This window comes from Maylandia zebra, linkage group LG23, assembly GCF_041146795.1.
Source record: "Maylandia zebra isolate NMK-2024a linkage group LG23, Mzebra_GT3a, whole genome shotgun sequence".
Classification (NCBI taxonomy): Eukaryota; Metazoa; Chordata; class Actinopteri; order Cichliformes; family Cichlidae; genus Maylandia; species Maylandia zebra.
Window position 1 is genome coordinate 4,742,089 of NC_135188.1, and position 18,209 is coordinate 4,760,297.

An 18,209-nucleotide genomic window follows, 5' to 3' on the forward strand; every position below is an offset into this window, starting at 1 on the left:
GTTCTCTGGGGGAAGATGCTTTCTTGATGCAAGAGGTCAAAGGAGAATGACTAGACCGCTTTGGGCTGATGGGAAAGCAACTCAGATAACCACTCATTAAAACGAAGGTATGCAGAAGAGCATCTCTGAATGCACGGCATGTCAAACCTGGAAGCAGATAGGCAACATGAGCAGAAGATCACAACAGGTTCCACCACTGTCACCTAAGAACAAGAAACTGAGGCTACAGTTTGCACAGGCTCACCTGTGCATATTGGCACTCTTTTGTTGGTGCATTGTTTATACACCACAGCCTACCTGAGTGTTGTTGCTGAGAATGTCCATCCCTTCATGACTGCAGTGAACCCATCATCTGATGGCTGCCTCCAGAATGATAACAGTCCATGTTACAAAGTTTAGGTCACCTCAAACTGGTTTCTTTAACATGGCAATGACTCACATGAACTCCACAGTCATTACATCTCAATCCAATAGAGCACGTTTGGGATTTGGTGGAACAGGAGATTTTCACTGTGGATGTTCAGCCAACAAATCTGCAGCAACTGTGTGATGTTATCATGTGAATATGCACCAGAATGTCTTAGAACTATTTTCAGGACCTTGCTGAATTCACGCCACAAAGAATTAAGCCGGGCACTGAAGGCAAATGAGTAAATGCCTTGTTAGTAATGTTTAGACACCGCCATCCAGTGGTGGGACTTGTTCGGTGCAAGAATCCGCTCCATGAATCCAGTGCTGGATGTCACTCCATGTTGTTATCCGGACCAGCTCTCTCATTCCACCGCCGCCGCTATGTGGGCGTGACACACCGGCTTACGAGTAACAACCAAACCAGCTAGTCAGCGCGGAGTGCAAGTCATCCTGACCACATCATTTTGACAGTGCCGGTGGGGGTCTGTGTTGCAGTGTGCTTGTCCAGCAGTCAGTGACGGAGTGACAACACTACTGATGTCACATTTCACCGCAGCCAACTAAACAGTTTAGCAGCTTGTTAGCCTAGCGTCCGAGAGCACATGGATTCTCAAAACACTACCAACACCAACACTGAGGCGAAGATGCTGCTGAGTCACGCGAAGACCTTCAGGCTCCACACCGGGAATCTGGTCAACCGAAGTCGCCTGAAAAAGAAGTGTCCGGGCTCTCCCAGCGAGGAGGTAAAACATAACAAGACGGTTGGAAACGGCAGTGGCATGTAGCCCGTTAGCTTAGCGCCTAGCTAATTATTCAACCTGATATTGATACCGACGAGTGGTAACTGATAGGCCTGGGTAAGGTTACACATAGAGCTTATATGAAGAGAAATATGACTGAAATACATTCGAAAATATGCATTTCATATCCCATCCGTCCATATTTAGACGCATATGTGGGCTAAAGTGGTGTAGCTCATCAGTTTCACTTTAATTTTACTAGTGTGTTAAAGGTTCGTAGTGTAACCAACTTTACGATCCGGCCTAAGGTAAAAGTTTACAGACACGAGGCTGTGAAAACCACTGTAAATACAGACCCGAGAGCTTCAAACAGGTGTATTACCCGCAGGTGATATGATTAACTGACAGCCTGAAATGTGACAACAAAACCAGCACTTACAGTGTGCTCTACTCTCATAAAATGCTCATGTGTCAGTAATAAACATATTGATACAGCGGTTGATTGGTTTATGAGTCATTCACGGCTAAACAATGAACAGAACATGTCAGAGCTCCAGAGCCTAATAGTTACATAACTGTCTAAACATAAACTACTAATCTTCACTTTTGTTGAAGCTTTAACTGTTTAAACATTTCGTTTAATAAAATCCTTTGTCAGCATTTTGATTTAGTAGTTGAAAGTTGAATAGTTGGTGAACTGAATTGTTTACAGTGTTATATAAAGGCAGGACTGCTGGGAGGGTTTGGTTTCGACTTGTTCCTGATTCAGCACAGCATTCATTCATTAAATCCTCAAAAATAAAGACATGGCTTGCAGTTTTCTTGGCTACATTTTGGGTGTAACTTACCCTAAAGTGGCACTTGTAGTCTTTTTTTATCAGCCATAGCATAGTGGACAGGTTGTTGTTGTTGTTTTTTTGCAAATGGTGTGCAGAGCAGTGCATGTTGAATAGTGTAATAAGACTTTCTCCGTCCTGTATGTGTGTTTCTTCATGAAGTGTGATCCTGCGTTTGTCTTCTGTAGTCAGAATTGTGTTTAAGGTGGTTTGGTGGCTCTCTCTATATAAGATCTGCAATCAAAGACAACTTTTACTGCCACAACAGGGGAAAAAATGAGTTATCACAGGGTAGGCTTTTAAGGTCATTACTGAAAATCTGTTTTGGAACACGACACATGTGGCTAACTTCTCACAAAATGCTATAGGGAGCAAAATCGAGCTTTAGGAAGTAATTTTTTCGACACAGTCTTTTGCAGCCCTTGCCTTGCACAAACTATGGGCAGTGTTCAGTTATGTAATTTACTTCTGTAGGACAAATTACTACATGTGTGTTCATGTGTGGCCAACTTTGCAATCATGTGACCACCTTAAATAAGTTGTGAGCCTTTTGCCATTTGTGATATCTGACTGATATGAGCGAGGTGTCAAAGCTAAGGTTATTAAAGACATTTTTCAGCAGCTACAAATCCTGTTAAACCAGTCACAGTTTGTCTTTCAAAGTCTCACAACACTAATGAACCTGTCTCACTCGTTCAATTCAAAACAACTGATGCAGCAAATGTCACAAATATCTTTGTGTTCATAGGTTAATAGGTTGACTTTTCTTTATATAAACAAAGCATTCAGTTCACCTTAAACTGGACCGATATTGGATACCTTTAAAGTCGGTCCAGCTGATGTCATTACTTGTCATGTTTTCGGAGCAGCATATTCCAGCTGTTTGGGAGTCTGCTGATGAGCTCCAGCTGTCTGCATGTCTCATGGTCGTTGGCCTAACCGTAAGTCCGTTTTGATGTTTCAGCTTCGAGACTGCATTCAAGCCTCGCTGAGCGAATGGATTTCCACAACAAAGCTGTCATCCAAGGTGGGAAAACTATTTCAGCTTTCTAATGTTTCAGCCGTAGTAATTAACTCCAATATATAAACCAGTTTGTCAGAGAGTTTGTGCCTTTGGGTAATACACAGCTGCGATAGTCAGACCTGCAGTAGGTGAATGTCTCACTGTCAGTCAGATGGAGTCCAGTGCTTGGGAAAGTAAAATAACGCAATAGATGTAGATGGACATCAAAGAAATTCTCTAGGCTCTAGGCTGTCATGGTGAATGTTCATGCAGTGCTGCCTGCCAAAGGCGCCATACCAAATGTGCATCTGTCTGTTAGCTTAAGGGACTGGGGGGGGGTGGGACGTAACCTTTTATGGAGGAGTTTTTTCCCCATTAACTTTAAAATAAATTGGAGGGCATTGGATGCAGTGTTTTTACCCTTTTATCATGGTCTCAAAATACTGAAATGAAATAAAGGAGGCTTTAGGAACTGTTGTAGTCAACCAGCTCTCCTGCTGAACTCACTCCCACTGTGGGTATTTTTTTGCTTGGATCAGCTAATCTGCCTCGGCTTATATCACGAGGCCCACCGGACTCAGTGGGAGGTTTGAAAGAGCTGAAGTAAGAGGCCTTAAATATATCCAAATGCAAGTCTCTTCTCGCTTATGGCCACCAATAAAATCTTTCAAGTTCACGGTTCAGCACGTGAGAAAGCTCCTCACCAGTGTCACCTGTCCCTCTGTCATATTTATGGCCTGAATGGTATATTTGTACATATGTACAACATACACATATAGTAAAAACCAGGTGAGACTGGCCGTGCCACATTTCTCATGTCGGATGAGGGCGGTGATCAGACCGCTTTTCTTTACTGTCTAATGCAGGACTTGACTGACACACTGGAGTTCTCCATACCAGAGGCAACAGACGCAATCACACCTGAAGAGAGAGAGGAGTTGAAGGTTTCAGGTCAGTGTTGGTTGCTGTCCCAGCAGAGAGCTGGATCAGCCAGTTACTCGCTGACCTGTAGGTACCTCATCACCCAGCTTGGCGATTTAAGCTAAGGGTCATGGTTGACGTTTTAGTCGACATGAACTTTGATGTCACCACACCTTTTTTTTTTTTTTTTTTTTTTTTTTTATCAACACGTCCTCCTGTCGATCAGATAATATCCAAATTAAATTCCTGATTCAGATAACTAATGGATTAATTCAGAGCATCTCCACCTAATATCTGGCTGACTGCAGAATAGAGTTGGTAGTGATAGAAGTGGCAGTCACCAGAGGAACCAGCTATTCATGCTTTGTTGTTTTCACAGTCAAGCTGTTCCTGCATGAGTCTGGTCAGTCTTCCATCAAAGACGCAGTGGAGATGGGTGAGCTTTAAATTTCTTCAACAAAAGTAAAAAACAAAAAGCTTCTTAAAACCTACAGCCTTATTTGTCTGTTATCCGTAGCCTGCCAGACGCTGGCAGTGTCCCAGCTTGACTCTGTTATCATTGCTCCACCCGGGCCCTCAGACGGCGACAGCCAAAGTTTGGCCCACCTTCAGCCAGCCTGGGAGGAGCTGGAGGCTCTGGTTAGAAGCAAGCAGATCGCCGCTATTGGCACCTCTGACCTGGACAAAGATCTGCTGGAACAGCTCTATAAGTGGGCTCAGGTCAGTGGGAAGCTTTGTACATGCGAGCTTTAATCTGTCATCGCCAGTCAAAAGTGATGCTGACTTCTGATTAGGATAGCACATGAGAACAACGATCTGTTATCTGCTACGATTCCCTCATCACCTTCCTTTTCTCGGAGCAGATAAAGCCCAGCAGTAACCAGGTCAACCTGGCCTCCTGCTGCGTGATGCCTCCAGACCTGACAGCGTTTGCTAAGGAGTTTGATATCCAGCTGCTGACGCACAATGATCCCAAAGGTAAAGATGTTGACGGCTGGACATATAGTTGTTTTTAAATTGTTACTAAGTAAAACTGGAATGCAGCTAATGTTTCTATAAATGCAACATTTATTCCAATTCAAGTTTTGTCCTAATTCAAATATTCAAACAAAATAGAACACTGAAAATTTTCTGAGCAGCTAAATCATTCCTGTAAGATTAAAAACGCATACCAGGGATGCAGGTATACCTGCAGGGTTGATAAGGTGACCCGGTAATCAGAGGCCTGGCTGTTTAACCCAGTCTCAGGCCATTTATTGCATGTCTTCCCCCTGCTCTGTCTCCCTGCTTTGCTGTCTCCTCTCCATGTCCTTTGTCCTTGGGCTGCTCAGTGGCTTTAGTGGGATGCTTGTGACTTCCCACTTTGTGTAGTATAAGTTGCATTCTGTAGTTTACAGTAAACTGTGACTGTTATTTATTTATTGAGTTTTAAACTGCTCCTTCTTTGCACTGATTTCTTTTTTTCCAGAGCTGATATCTGCAGACACGTTTCAGGAGGCGGTGCGGGCGGGAGCGCAGGACCTGAACATCGGTGACTGGAGGCTGGAGTGGGTCCTGCGCTACAACGTTATTGTCAAGAGCAGGGGCATCATCAAGTCTAAGGGCTACCTCGTCAGTGCAAAGAAGACAAGCACCTAGCACCCAAACTAGAGAGAGCGGGATGAAGCCATTTTCCTCCGTTTTTATTCACACACATGCAAAGTTACAGCTCTGAATAATGGGTGCTGCCAATCATTATGAATCATGAAGTCATTGTTTAACTGTACGGACGGGTTGCATCTTCCTCATCTGTGATTCATTCGGTTAAAGACACGCGGGTGTTCTTTACCACTGTCTCCATGAGATTTAAAGTCGGACATGAACGTGCAAAGATCAACTCCACTGTCAGCTTTGAGAGAAAAGACTGATAAATTGAGATTAACACATGGTGACTCACCGTGACTAGTAAGGTAACAGATCTGGTGTAAATCAGCGCACCAGAGGCCGCTTTAAAGGTGCTGCTCGTTAAACCTCCATGACGAAGGTCTCTCAACCATACTCTGATATGAAGTGCCTCGCATCTGCTCCTCCTGTTATCAACCCTGCTTTGTCTTCCCCGCGTCTGTGTGAATCATGCTTTAAATACCAGTCTGAGTGAAATAAGTGCTAAAGCAAGAGAAGCGTATGTGGAAAGAGGGAAATTATAACTTGTGGGGAGCGGGATTTTTCATGCTATATAATATTTACATTCCTTCGGTTATAAAACCGTTAACATGCGTGTGACGGTTGGGTACTCGGGTGGTGGTATGATGGGAGTCTGAATTAGACTTTAACCTGTAAAGCAGACAGACATGTGAGCTCATATAACTCTGTTCCGTTATGTACGGAAGCGTAGAGCTGCCACCCAGGCAAAAGAAAAATACAAGTGTATCACGTTATAAGGTGAAAGGTTTATTGTTCTAACAAGATACTTTTCCTGTTTGTACAATATACTATCATGTTTGTACAATATACTTTTCACGTTTGAACAACATAATATCACGTTATTACAATATACATAATTATCACGTTCGTACAATATAATATTTATATTGTACGAACGTGATCCTATATTGTACGAACGTGATCCTATATTGTAATAACGTGATATTATGTTGTTCAAACGTGAAAAGTATATTGTACAAACAGGAAAAGTATCTTGTTAGAACAATAAACCTTTCACCTTATAACGTGATACACTTGTATTTTTCTTTTGCCTGGGTGGCAGCTCTACGCTTCCGTAGTTATGCTCTTTTTTTTTTTCATTTCTTTTTTTTTTAACCATGTACTTTTTTTTTAAGATGACATCAAAAATTTTACCCTCACCTCCCAATCTTGCTCATGAGATTAATCAGAGGGAGAGTATTTTAAAAGTAAATGACTTTTAAATGTGTCGTTTAAAAGCACTGGAATCTCCGTGCCGAGGAGATGTGAAAAAACTTTTGAGGAATACGTTTGTATTTGTGAATCGCAGACAGGGTCCAGGAACTCCTCGGAATTTACTCGTACTGTAAAACATGTTTAACATTAAGTGTCTCCTGTAAGTATATCATGAATTGGGTGTTGATAAAATGAAGACCTGGAATCGACGGTGGGGTGAGGGGTTTAAAAAGATTGGGCTTGTGTAAATGTTAATGAAATAAAATAATTAACACTGGTGAATAATTTCCTCCTGCAGAGTATTTGGGGTCAGTCTTCATTTGAATTGATTCGATTAAAAAACAGGCTTTTTGTAATGTTACGCCAGCAAGTTTATGATTCAGTTAGCATGGTTTAAACACCACAGCCTGCCTGCGTTGTTGCTGACCGCGTACATCCCTTTATGGCCTCGGTCCACCCACCCTCTGATGTCACAAAACTCAACTTCAAGCTGCTTTCTTCTATGTGATAATCAGTGAACTGAAATGATCTCCATGGTCCAATACAACAGAGCCCCTTTGTGGGAACAGGAGATCAGCATCATGGATGTGCAGCCAGCAAATCTGCCGACTAGACCCTGAGGAATTAAGGCATCTCTGAAGGCTAAATGGGGTCTAAGCCACTAGCAAGGTGTACCAAGTGTATACTTTCCTAAGTCCTATGCAGCTAGACCTCCTTTGCTGATACAAGACTTAATAGAGGGATCTAAAGTGGTTAAATTAGCCTTTGCGTCAGTGAGAAGTTTAGCTAAACATTTAGCTGAAATGTCTAAACATAAGAATTTCAGCTGCTGTAGTAAAGAAAGAAACAAGCAAGAAATATCGGTGTAAAATTGCAGAAAAACTTCGGCAGCTTATTTGCCTGACTGCTGTAAGTATAAAACAAAGTTTCACTAATTCACAGAAAATATGAAGCAATATGTTATTTATTTATAAGAATTATTAAGAATTTGTCCAGCTGGCTGGATTTGAGTCTTTGTCGGGCCGATTTTGACCTCCGGGCTTTATTTTTGACACCCCTGGCTTAATATGCAAGCTTGTGTTGTTTTAATAAAGAACATAGTAGTAGATAGTATCCCCCACCCCAATTTTTTTATGCTTTATGACACAATTTTGGTTATTTTGTCATTTTGTGCTCCTTTATCAAAACAGAGCATGCAATTTAGGTTGTTTTGCTCCTGATTTTGAGCATTAGGCTTTTATATCTAATAATTAACCGTCTCTTTGCGGTCTAAACCCAACTGGAAACGTTAATAGTTGCTTAAAACTGACACAGATGGGCCCAATTAGTGATTCTTAGCAGTTTATCAAAGGATATATTAAAATTAGGGATTGTATGTTAACTTAGTGTGACCAACCGTCCTCTATTTTTGCATTTGTTGACTTGTAAAAGCCTACATGACATTTTTTATTCCACCATTCATTAACCTCACAGAGAAGGCATCGTTTAAATATGTTGAAGTTTTCTTTAAGCAAACTGTATTATTAAAGTTCTTCATGACTGGGCCAAGTGTCCTCTTGGTCACCCTAGTTAACTCTCACTGAGTAATTCTTCCAATACAACAATTACAATAGTTATAATAATTATAATAAATAAACTACAACTCGAGAGTTAGTCGGCTGCTCTGTGATCTGCTGTTAGGCCTGTGTCTCATTTCCGTTCATTTGACTAGTCGGGTCTAGCCTTCATGCCGGAAGTGAGTAGAGTTGTGAGAGAGCAAGATGGTGGCCACCAGGAGAGGAGTGCGTGTGAGCTCCCCAGCTAAAACAGACCCGGAGCAGCGCTCTGAGGTCCAGGTACGTGTCACAGAGGGAGATTATTGGAAGCTGCAGATGTTCAGGTGTCACCTGGAGGTCCAGGTAGTGAGTTATACGCCTGGCACGTGTGTGAGAGCTGATGTGTGGATCTGCCCCAGCTTCACGTGGACTTCACCCTGTACCAGCTTGTGTTCATGTTGTGAGGGATCCGCGCAGAAAACAGAAACATGCGGACTAAGTAACAGCATCTCTTAGTTTTAGTTTCTTCTCCTACTCGTGTTTTCTGTCTAACTCTCATAAAGTGCTGCTTGAGTAAACATCTCATGTTATTGTGTAAATATGACCTAAAAATCAACAGATTTCCACATAAAGTGCTAAAAGTAGATCACGAGAAGGCCCACATTAATATATTCGACTCCAGTTATATTTCTGTATAACAAAACTACGCGAACCTCAAGAAAAAGGTGGTAATGAGAAGCTATTAACTGTTTATTTATTAGCTGTTAGCTTAATATAGCTATTAGGATTTCTAACGCCACATAATGGTGGAGATGAGTTAATGCACAAATACATTGGGCCAAGTTTATTGTAGAGAATTTAAAAAGTAGGTGTAAAAACCTTTTTAGTTAACTGTTAGGCTAAAAACTAAAACGAATTTTAAAAATTCAGTTTTAGCCATGGTTGTATATGTTTATTGCAAGTGTGTTTGTATTGTTTTTACTATTTTGCTGTGAAATTTTTAAAGGTTTAGTGTGCACGGTTTCACCACTAGATGTCAGTAGACCGAGGCGTTCGATCAGCCGAATTACGTTTTTATTTATCCCTCCCAGTTTAAGTGTGCAATAATCCCGTCTACGGTGGCCGCTGTAGGACAAACAGCTCTGGCGTGTAGGCTGTCAGTCTGCTGTTTACCTCGGCTGGTGTCCGTGTCTGTTTTATGTAGAGGAGGCTGTAGGACTATGAAACTTTCGTTAGAGTGGACCTAACTCCGTTGGACTTGGACACTTAGCGAATAAACTGTCACACAGTGTGAGACTGTAACAAACTGTTTGTCAGAGGGAAACGTGACACTGGAGCCCAACATTAACTTGCATAATTTAGCTGTTATTGTCTTAAAACACCAGGGTCACGTGTCTAATCTACTGACAATAAGTAATTGTAACAACATTAGGAGTAACGCAACATTTTTATACATGTTTTCGTGTGTTAGACGCCTGAAGGGTGATGTCACTGTACAGCTCAGTCAAACATGGCGGCTTTCACTAACCAGCACCTCGTTATGCATATTTTTGATTGATTAATTCTAAGTTTATGGAAACTCATCAATTTCTTTAAAAAAATTAATAACTCACTAATCAGTGTATATTTATGAGTAAAGCATCCTTTATTATTAAATAACCTAAAACACATATTTGGCCCAATAGTGTAGTGTTATAGACCTAGTGACACATGTGTTGAAGGAAGCAGACAAAAGGAGGAGGATGACAATCTGAAAATATCATTCATAAAATTAGTCTGGAAACTGAAACTCAAATTGAAAACAAAAATGTCAGACTAAAAATAAAAGTTAAAGGATGATAATTCTGATCAGGAAGGCAAGCATAAGGAGACGATTCACTGCTGCGCTGCTCGGGAGTGATTGATCAACAGAGATTGCTGTAAGAGCAGGGCTTGCAGTCCGTGAGGGCAGAAAGGAACTTGTATTGGCAACTGAGCAATTAAAAGCCTCTGTGTGGGGGGGGCAAGGCTGCAAGGTGAAAACCACGGCTCTGTAAAAAGGACAGCTCTTCCCCCACCTGCAGTCCGCTAAAGATCAGATGAACAAGCTAGAAGCCTGAATGAGGTTCGATTTCCTGTTGAAGTGCTCCCTGCTGACCAGGACTTTCTGGGTGAAAAGAGAAGCGTTATGTTTGGAAAAAGGAAATGCATGAAACACCTGAACAAGAAGTACCAAAGCTATGATTTTAATCTAGCATAAAGTGTTTGGAGTGGATTTAAAGAAGGTTATGGACTCTGCATACTTGGATTTTTTTGGGCAGCTCGTTCCAAAGCTTCAGGGCTTTGACTGTGAGGCATTTTCAGCCATGCCTCGGAAACAGATGAAAGGTTTCTGTCTGAGGATCTCAGGCTACGTACTGGCCTGTTACAGACCAAGCGATCAGATGTAGAGGGAAGCCATTAAAAGCCTCTCCAGGTGTAAATTGTACATGCCGTTCATTAGACAGGATTTTTTGTGACACATTAGTATTGGAAACTAGTGCATTTGTTGCAGGATATCAAGCTCTCTGTCTGAGTTCTTGACAGTAAAATGTCACCAGACTTATCTTCTGCTTATCGTCTCAGCCATGTTGCTGTAAACTAGCCTTACCACTAACTGTGCCTTGCTTCTTTCACACAGGCCACTCCTTCCACTGCTCGGAGAACCAGGAGGACTACTAAGCAAGCAGAAAGTCCTACCCACGATGGCGTTCTGGAGTCCTGCAGTCAGCTTGAGCAAAGTGCTGCACAAAATTCAGATTCTCCCTCGACCACCACAAAAAAGAGATGCAGCAGAGCTTCAAGGCTTCACAGTCCAGAGCAGCCCTCCACCCCGGTGGGCTCCATCCATGAGGCGGATGTGTCAGAGGCGGAGTCCTGCTGCTCAGTGGTGTCCGACATTGAATTGCCAGTGACGCGTACCAGGGGGAGGAGACAGACCCGCAAAGTTAACAAGGAAGAGGAGGAGATATCTGAGGTGGAGTCGTGCTCATCTGCAGTGTCTGCATCAAAACGTGGTCTAAGGAGTGCGAGAAAGAAGGCTGAAAGCTCAGACGCTGCTTGTGTCAAGGTGGAAGATGTAAAAGCTGTCCTGGAGCTGGACACCGGGTCCTGCAGCTCCGTGGTGTCCGATTCCCAGAGAGCCACCAGAAGTCAGAGAAAAGCTCGTACCAGATCGTCTGCCAAACCCCAAACTGGGGAGTCTGAGCTCTCCGACGCTGACAGCTGCATTTCCAGTGTGTCAGGAGCTGATGTGTCCAAGTCCACTACTCGCAGAGCTACGAGATCCAGAAGAAAAACTAGTCCCATTCCTATGCATCTAGACGAGCCGTCAGGAAGCTCTCAGTCTCCGGCTCCAACACGTCGACAGACCAGGGCAGTGAGAGGAAAGGCTGCAGCCCCTGCAGAGCTTAGTGAACCTCCGTCTTGTGACTCTGAAGGATTTGAGTCCGGGCCTACTTACAGTTTGACCAGTCGCAGAAGTGGGAGGACCAGGTCGACAACTCTCAGAGCCATGGATTCAGACTCAGACGCTATGGATGTGCATTCCCAAGTGGGGACCCCCAGCTCCACGCGAGCCAGAGGGACCCCCTGCAGCAGCCGCACAGGCTCGGGGAACAGCAGCCGGGGTGCTCCGGCCTCCAGGCGCTCAGCCAAGGACTGCAGCATCGTTGTAGAAAATGTATCAGAATCTGCCGAGGAGGGCAGCACATTAAACGATTCTAAATTAGAAAGCACACTGATTGCTGAGGATGCAGATGAAACGGTGGTGGAGGAAGATGAGAGCCAAACGGTAGAAGATCACGAGGGTGTGAATAGTACCGAACTGTCGTCCACGAAAGCGGGTAGAAAAAAGGAAACGGATTTCGCCTCTAAAGAAGATTCCCATGCATCTCCCTCAGAACCTGTGAGCGAGCCTGCAGTGGTCAGCAAAAACCAGCAGGAGGAGCCGTCTGCTGGAAATAAAGACGAGGACACTTTAGAGATGGAAGTGATGCAGGAAACAGTCCCATCACCAGAGCGGTTAGAGCCTTGCCAATCAGTTACAGAAACAACATGTGAGAGGGCCTTGGAAACCACAGAGGAGGCCAAGGAGACGCAGAAAGCTGTGGACCTCCTCCCACCTCTGCCAGATGAGTCTGTGGATGATGATGTCATCGTAGAAAACCGGCCTAGTGTGGGGGAGGAAATGGAAGTCAGCACATCTCAGCAGGTGGTTGAGTCCATTCAGGTAACATCATATCAGCAGCACAAGGTTACAGCAGGTTCTGACTCTGAACCCAAAGATGTCATCGTGGAGAAGAGGACAGCAGTCAGTCTGCTGGACAGCAGTGATGAGGAGGAGGAGGATGAGGAGGAGAGGGAAGTTTCTGAAGAGGAGGATTCGGGATACATGGGGAAGGAGAGGAGAGGGGGAATTTGCAGAAAGTCAGAAGCTGGAGCTGCATCAATTGAGGGACTGTTTATGATTGACAAGCGGCCGGGAGAAGACGCAGATGAGCTGTACTACAAAGAGGAGCGATGGGATGAAGAGGCAAGCACGCAGAAAGGAACTGAGGAGGAGGAGCAAGACGAGGAGTTCGTGGATGAGGCTGGCGACGAGGACGAGGATGATGACAACGATGCTAAAGTCCTGTTCTCGAGCAGAAACTCTCATGTGTAAGTACATTAGAGGAATTAGATTAAAGGAAAAACCTGAACCTTTGGAATCTGTGGTTTGGGCGCAATGGTCACTTGAATCAAGGCAAATGGTTTTGTAGTGCTCATCTTTATCCTGTAATGAAACATTTTTATCCAGATGGGAGTGGTCTATTCAAGGAAAGCAATACCTCCATCTACAGAGCAAGAGGGGTCATTTCATAGTTTGATAATAATCAAAATACCAAATACATTAGAATATTTTGGTAACCATTTAGCTCAGGGGTTTCCAACTCCAGGCCTCAGGGCCGGTGTCCTGCAGGTTTTAGATCTCACCCTGGGTCAACACACCTGAATCAAATGATTAGTTCATTACCAGGCCTCTGGAGAACTTCAAGACATGTTGAGGAGGTCATTTAGCCATTTAAATCAGCTGTGTTGGATTAAGGACGCATCTAATGCCTGCAGGATACCAGCCCTGAGCCCTGGAGTTGGACACCCCGATGTAGATGATTATCAGATTTAAAAAATGTAGATGTGTAGGTACACTTTATTTCATTAAATGGTTTGAAAGTTTCAGTTCAATGTTATTTATACAGCACCAAATCACAATAACAGTCACCTCAAGGCGCTTTATATTGTAAGGTGAAAAGAGAAGAGAGAAAAAAAACCCCAACAATCACATGACCCTCCATGAGCAAGCACTTTGGCGACAGTGGGAAGGAAAAACTCTCTTCTAACAGGAAGACACCTCTGGCAGAACCAATTTTGAGCAATACTTTATTGAACACAGTCGTTTGACACTTCAGAAAGGACAACTTTTTTTACCGCCTTCTAGGGCTGTGCGATATGACCAAAATCTCATATCCCGATATAAGAATTCTATCGTCCGATAATGATATAAATCACAAAAATGTAACATTTTCTGTAAATTCTGAGAATCTCGGGCAGCTCGACTTGCGTGAAGTGTTTCCAGCTGTGCGTCATGTAGCTGGAGTCCAGTGTTTTAACCGATGCATGAAACTATACATTTTTAGACATAAGTTGTAACAGCTGCCGTTTTCTTTGTGAGTATTTATTACACTGCGTGCTGCGGGGAAAAGCCTGTTCTAACGTTTGAGTCTAAGGTTTATTTTTAGCACCTGGCGGCTCTTTTTTTAAATTCTCATCCGTAAATAATCGGCTCTTTCACGTGATTCGGTTTATTTTGAAAAGTCTCAACAGGATCTTGAGCTTTATTGTGAAAGGTTTATGTGGAACATAAACAAGCGGACACGCGATGCTGTTACCGTCGTTGTTGCTAACCACAACGCATAAAAACAGGCGCTTGTCCGTCTGTAGTGTGGTTATATAAAATATAAGATAAAGAGAGAACTTTAAGAAATTAATATAGCCACTACAGTGACCATCAAAACGATGAAAAAAATTGCCGTAAACAGTTTATTTTGCGACACCACGAAACAAACGATAGCGTAAAATGAAACGTTTTTATATCATCATCCAATATATATCGTTATATCGAACAGCCCTACCGTCTTCTCTGATGAGAAGATCGATTCCACACAGTAAATGTAACGCTGGTTACCTTAGCATAGAGACTTGAAACGAGAAATTATTAGCTTGGGGAAAAATCCGCACCAGTACCTCTACTACATCATATTACTGTTGCCAGGTATCATTGATAATGATGGCGCCGATGAAGAAATTTAGCAGCAACCTGAAGCACAAATTAACCTTTTAAAAAAAAAAAAAAAAAAAAAAATCAAGCCAAAATAATGTCCTAAGACCTCAGAGCTCTGTGGTGTTTAAAAACTTTTAGGTACAATAATGTTAGGGACTATTTGCAGCTGCGCATTGAGACACATTTGGTGTTATATGCTATCTGGCAGCATGCACTGTGTATGTGGGACTGTAAATATATAACATTTTATTATTTGAGGACAGCAGTGTATCTGCAGCACAGCTGAATATGTTTGCATCAGCTCATTTTGGGTTTAATCTTTTTGTGAGGTTAGCATGCAGATGGTGGAGCCAGGTGTTCAGACACATCGTTAGATTTTATTATACCTGTGCAGAGGTGAGAAATGAGACACGACTGCTCCTCCTGAGGAATTTTTTTTCCTGTGCCTATTAATTTCAGGAAAGAGTTGTCCAGCCGTATTGACCCCGGCCTCAAAGTGAAGGAGCTCGGGGGTTTATACATCAGTTTTGATGGCAGCAAATCAAAGCCTGTCTCCAGTTCACTGCAAAAACTAAAGGAAAAGAAGATCCAAGATGAGGTAAATAAGCGATTGATTTCTTTCTTTCCCCCCTCTTCTTGAAGGTGATCTGTGGTGTAGAATGAATAATGAACTCCAAAGCTATGCAAGGGCGATGAGGTGGCGCTATTAAAGGTTTCTCTACAGTTCTCACTGACTTTGACCTTTTTATCTTGGAGCAGTGGAGTGTTCTGACAGTTCAGTTGTTTTTGAGAGTTGTGGTTTGTGTTGATGTCCACAGGTGATGAAGAAGAGTGTGATTGGACCAGACTTTGAAAAGAAGGATGCTGTGCCGCCATACAGTGAATCCAAACATGCCCTAAAGCTGAAACGCAGAGTAAGTTTGAAAAAAAATTGCTTTGATTGGTCGATTCTAGTTTTATTCTCTGCATTTGTGCAGTCACCTGTGACACATACCTAAAAGAGTAAACGGTAGTCATCACAAACGTTGTTTCTTAGCAGTCTGCATCACTTTTCTTTCCCCAGGCAGAGAGGGAGAAGTCAACAGGGGATGGTTGGTTTAACATGAAGGCCCCGGAGATCACTCAGGAGCTGAAAGGAGACCTCCAAGTGCTGAAGATGAGAGCATCCTTGGATCCTAAGAGGTTCTACAAGAAGAACGACAGAGATGGCTTTCCCAAATACTTTCAGGTCGGTGGAACTGTCCTCCTGCTTCTTAGTTCTTTACACTCGTGGTTATCAATATTGATTTTGTAAAAGTTGGTTAACTTTGTTTTTATAGTCCAGAGCACTCAGGGACTACACTATCAATATCAGTGCGTGTGCTGAGTGTGATGTTTTCCTGTGTGTGTTGCAGGTTGGTACAGTGGTGGACAACGCTGCTGACTTCTATCATTCCCGTATCCCTAAGAAGGAGAGGAAGAGAACCATTGTGGAGGAGCTGCTCGCTGACGCAGAGTTCAGACAGTAAGTGGGCACCTGCAGTGGGTGTGGTTTTATTATGAGACATCTCCCCTTCCACCCTCTACCTCCACTGGGCATGTAGACTTGGAAATACTCACTCAAAAATTAACAGAAATTATATATTTTTCAGTCACTTTAAATTATATATGGTTAAGAGCATAAAAGGAACCACAATGCCACCATTATGTCAGCCGACAAATTATTGTAGACATTTAGTTTGTGCATCCTCAGGTGTAGTTGGAAAAGTAAAATTTAAATGGGTTTGTCCGTGTGGGTCTGCATTCACATCACGGTAGTTTTAACCACTTGAGCTTAACGGCAACTAGACTTCTTTTAAGGTTTCTAGATGTTTCACGTCATCCAAAAGGCTCTTCGCTTCTGACAGGTGATGAAATATTTCACTTTTAGTGAGGTTGTCATGTTCCAGATAGTCCTGAGTCGTTAACCCACCCCGTCGTCATCGGAGTCGTTAGTCACATGATGAGACAGCATGTGAATTTTTGCATGTGAATTGTTGAGGAGCAAAGGTCATTTACATCCGCCTGGAACAGCCATCGCTGAACTAATGTGGAGGCCTAAGCTACGTGTAACGCAGTATTGAGATCCCTTCCCAGGCAATTTAACTCCCACTCACACCTTGACCTACCTGAATGACACATGATGTGAGGGTGGGGCAGTGTCCACCTTCAGGGGAACCACACTACCAGTTAAATTCGTAGCGCTTCCATTAGCTGTTAGAACCTCACAGGTGAAATGCTTTTTTTGAACGAGGTGACTTCTTATTCACGCTTACCAAGATAAGCATGAAACACAGGACTAAATATTTCTGTCCGTCACAAATAATTACAGACATTTACAACACGTGTCTGTTCCAGTTCTTCATTTCTGAGGCGTAGAATTATCTGACTCGTACATTTAGTGATCTTTACCTTTGCTACGGCAGAGAAATAAACTAATTTACAAGCCACAGTTACTGGATACAAAAAGACAAACATTAAATACACACTTTCCTTCTCTTCCCAGGAAAAACAAAAAGAGGTACCAGCATGTTATGGCAGAGAAAGCGGCACAGGAAGCTGGCAAGAAGAACAGGAAGAAGAAGAAATTCCATAAGAAGTAAATCTGAAGACTTGATGTGATGAACAGTGACTCTGAGGGGCGTTTCTCTCATTTAGAAATGAAGCTCATCAATACAAAATGGCTTTTTGAAGCATTTTTAATGTTTTGGAAATTAAACACTCATTCATGACACTTCGGATAGACTGTTTACATGTGTGTACATCAAGAGGCTGGCTGTATAAAACACACAGTCCCAGACAAGTTGATTCAGTAAGAACAATATTTTAAAACATCCTTGTATAGTCCTCATTAAATATGGTGTACATGCTCATATTTACATCTGAACTTTTAGTTTTATCAATTCAAGTGTAAATGCTTTGCTGCACAGCAATCAGTCCCACTAAAATACACAGCATGAACAATTAAAAAAAATTTAAAAATCATGGTGCAATTCATTAATTTTCTAAGAGCTCGTGATCTGAAACAAAAACTTTGGGGTTGTCAAAATGTTCTTTGCTGAAATTTTGGTGTTAAACTTATTGCTCCTGTAATACTGAAAAATCAGGGTTAACCCTGAAGTTACCTTAGCATGGTTAAATCCCTCCACTTACAAGTCTCTGTAAAGTCGTGCAGCTGTATGTTGCATTATGTTAACAACAACCACTCACAAAAACAGCTGCCGAAGAACCAAAACTGCGTCGTTATCTGCTGTAGTTCCAATTCAAGGTGAAACGAGCCTCCACTCTGACAGCAGAATAAAATACCTCTGTGTCACACGACCTGTGTGTCAGTAGCACAGAAACATTACACACACTTCAGATGTTTCGGTGTAAGGCTGTGAAAGCGAATGCCTTAATTTTTTTTCATTAAAGCTAAAGCTCTGTGTCTGCTGTGCTTTCATTCAGGATTACCTTTGTTCCTCCTCACTCTCCCTCTCAAATCTCTGCAGTCTCTTGTAGCTCTTGGAT

At 42.6% G+C, this 18,209-nt stretch overlaps 2 protein-coding genes across 2 annotated transcripts; both read left to right on the top strand.

Annotated features, from left to right (window-relative positions):
* Positions 1–760: 760 nt before the first annotated feature.
* On the top strand, positions 761–6,053 carry gclm (glutamate-cysteine ligase, modifier subunit). Its single transcript, XM_012920108.5, has 7 exons — positions 761–1,154; positions 2,952–3,014; positions 3,857–3,941; positions 4,291–4,347; positions 4,429–4,631; positions 4,775–4,889; positions 5,380–6,053. Exons 1-7 carry the CDS (start codon positions 1,014–1,016, stop codon positions 5,547–5,549), a joined length of 834 nt encoding a protein of 277 aa, XP_012775562.1. The 5' UTR covers positions 761–1,013; the 3' UTR covers positions 5,550–6,053.
* Positions 6,054–8,490: 2,437 nt separating this feature from the next.
* On the top strand, positions 8,491–18,131 carry dnttip2 (deoxynucleotidyltransferase, terminal, interacting protein 2). Its single transcript, XM_004554932.3, has 7 exons — positions 8,491–8,644; positions 11,004–13,021; positions 15,141–15,279; positions 15,500–15,595; positions 15,745–15,909; positions 16,076–16,185; positions 17,206–18,131. Exons 1-7 carry the CDS (start codon positions 8,570–8,572, stop codon positions 17,300–17,302), a joined length of 2,700 nt encoding a protein of 899 aa, XP_004554989.3. The 5' UTR covers positions 8,491–8,569; the 3' UTR covers positions 17,303–18,131.
* The last annotated feature ends 78 nt before the right edge of the window (positions 18,132–18,209 follow it).

Bases quoted from the DNA above. Each gene is read 5' to 3' on its own strand.
- gclm (XM_012920108.5), top strand. From the start codon at position 1,014: ATGGATTCTCAAAACACTACCAACACCAACACTGAGGCGAAGATGCTG. The intron at 3,015-3,856 runs GTGGGAAAACTA...TGTCTAATGCAG, and splicing joins CAACAAAGCTGTCATCCAAG to GACTTGACTGACACACTGGA. The intron at 4,890-5,379 runs GTAAAGATGTTG...CTTTTTTTCCAG, and splicing joins GACGCACAATGATCCCAAAG to AGCTGATATCTGCAGACACG.
- dnttip2 (XM_004554932.3), top strand. From the start codon at position 8,570: ATGGTGGCCACCAGGAGAGGAGTGCGTGTGAGCTCCCCAGCTAAAACA. The intron at 15,596-15,744 runs GTAAGTTTGAAA...TTCTTTCCCCAG, and splicing joins CCCTAAAGCTGAAACGCAGA to GCAGAGAGGGAGAAGTCAAC. The intron at 15,910-16,075 runs GTCGGTGGAACT...TGTGTGTTGCAG, and splicing joins GCTTTCCCAAATACTTTCAG to GTTGGTACAGTGGTGGACAA.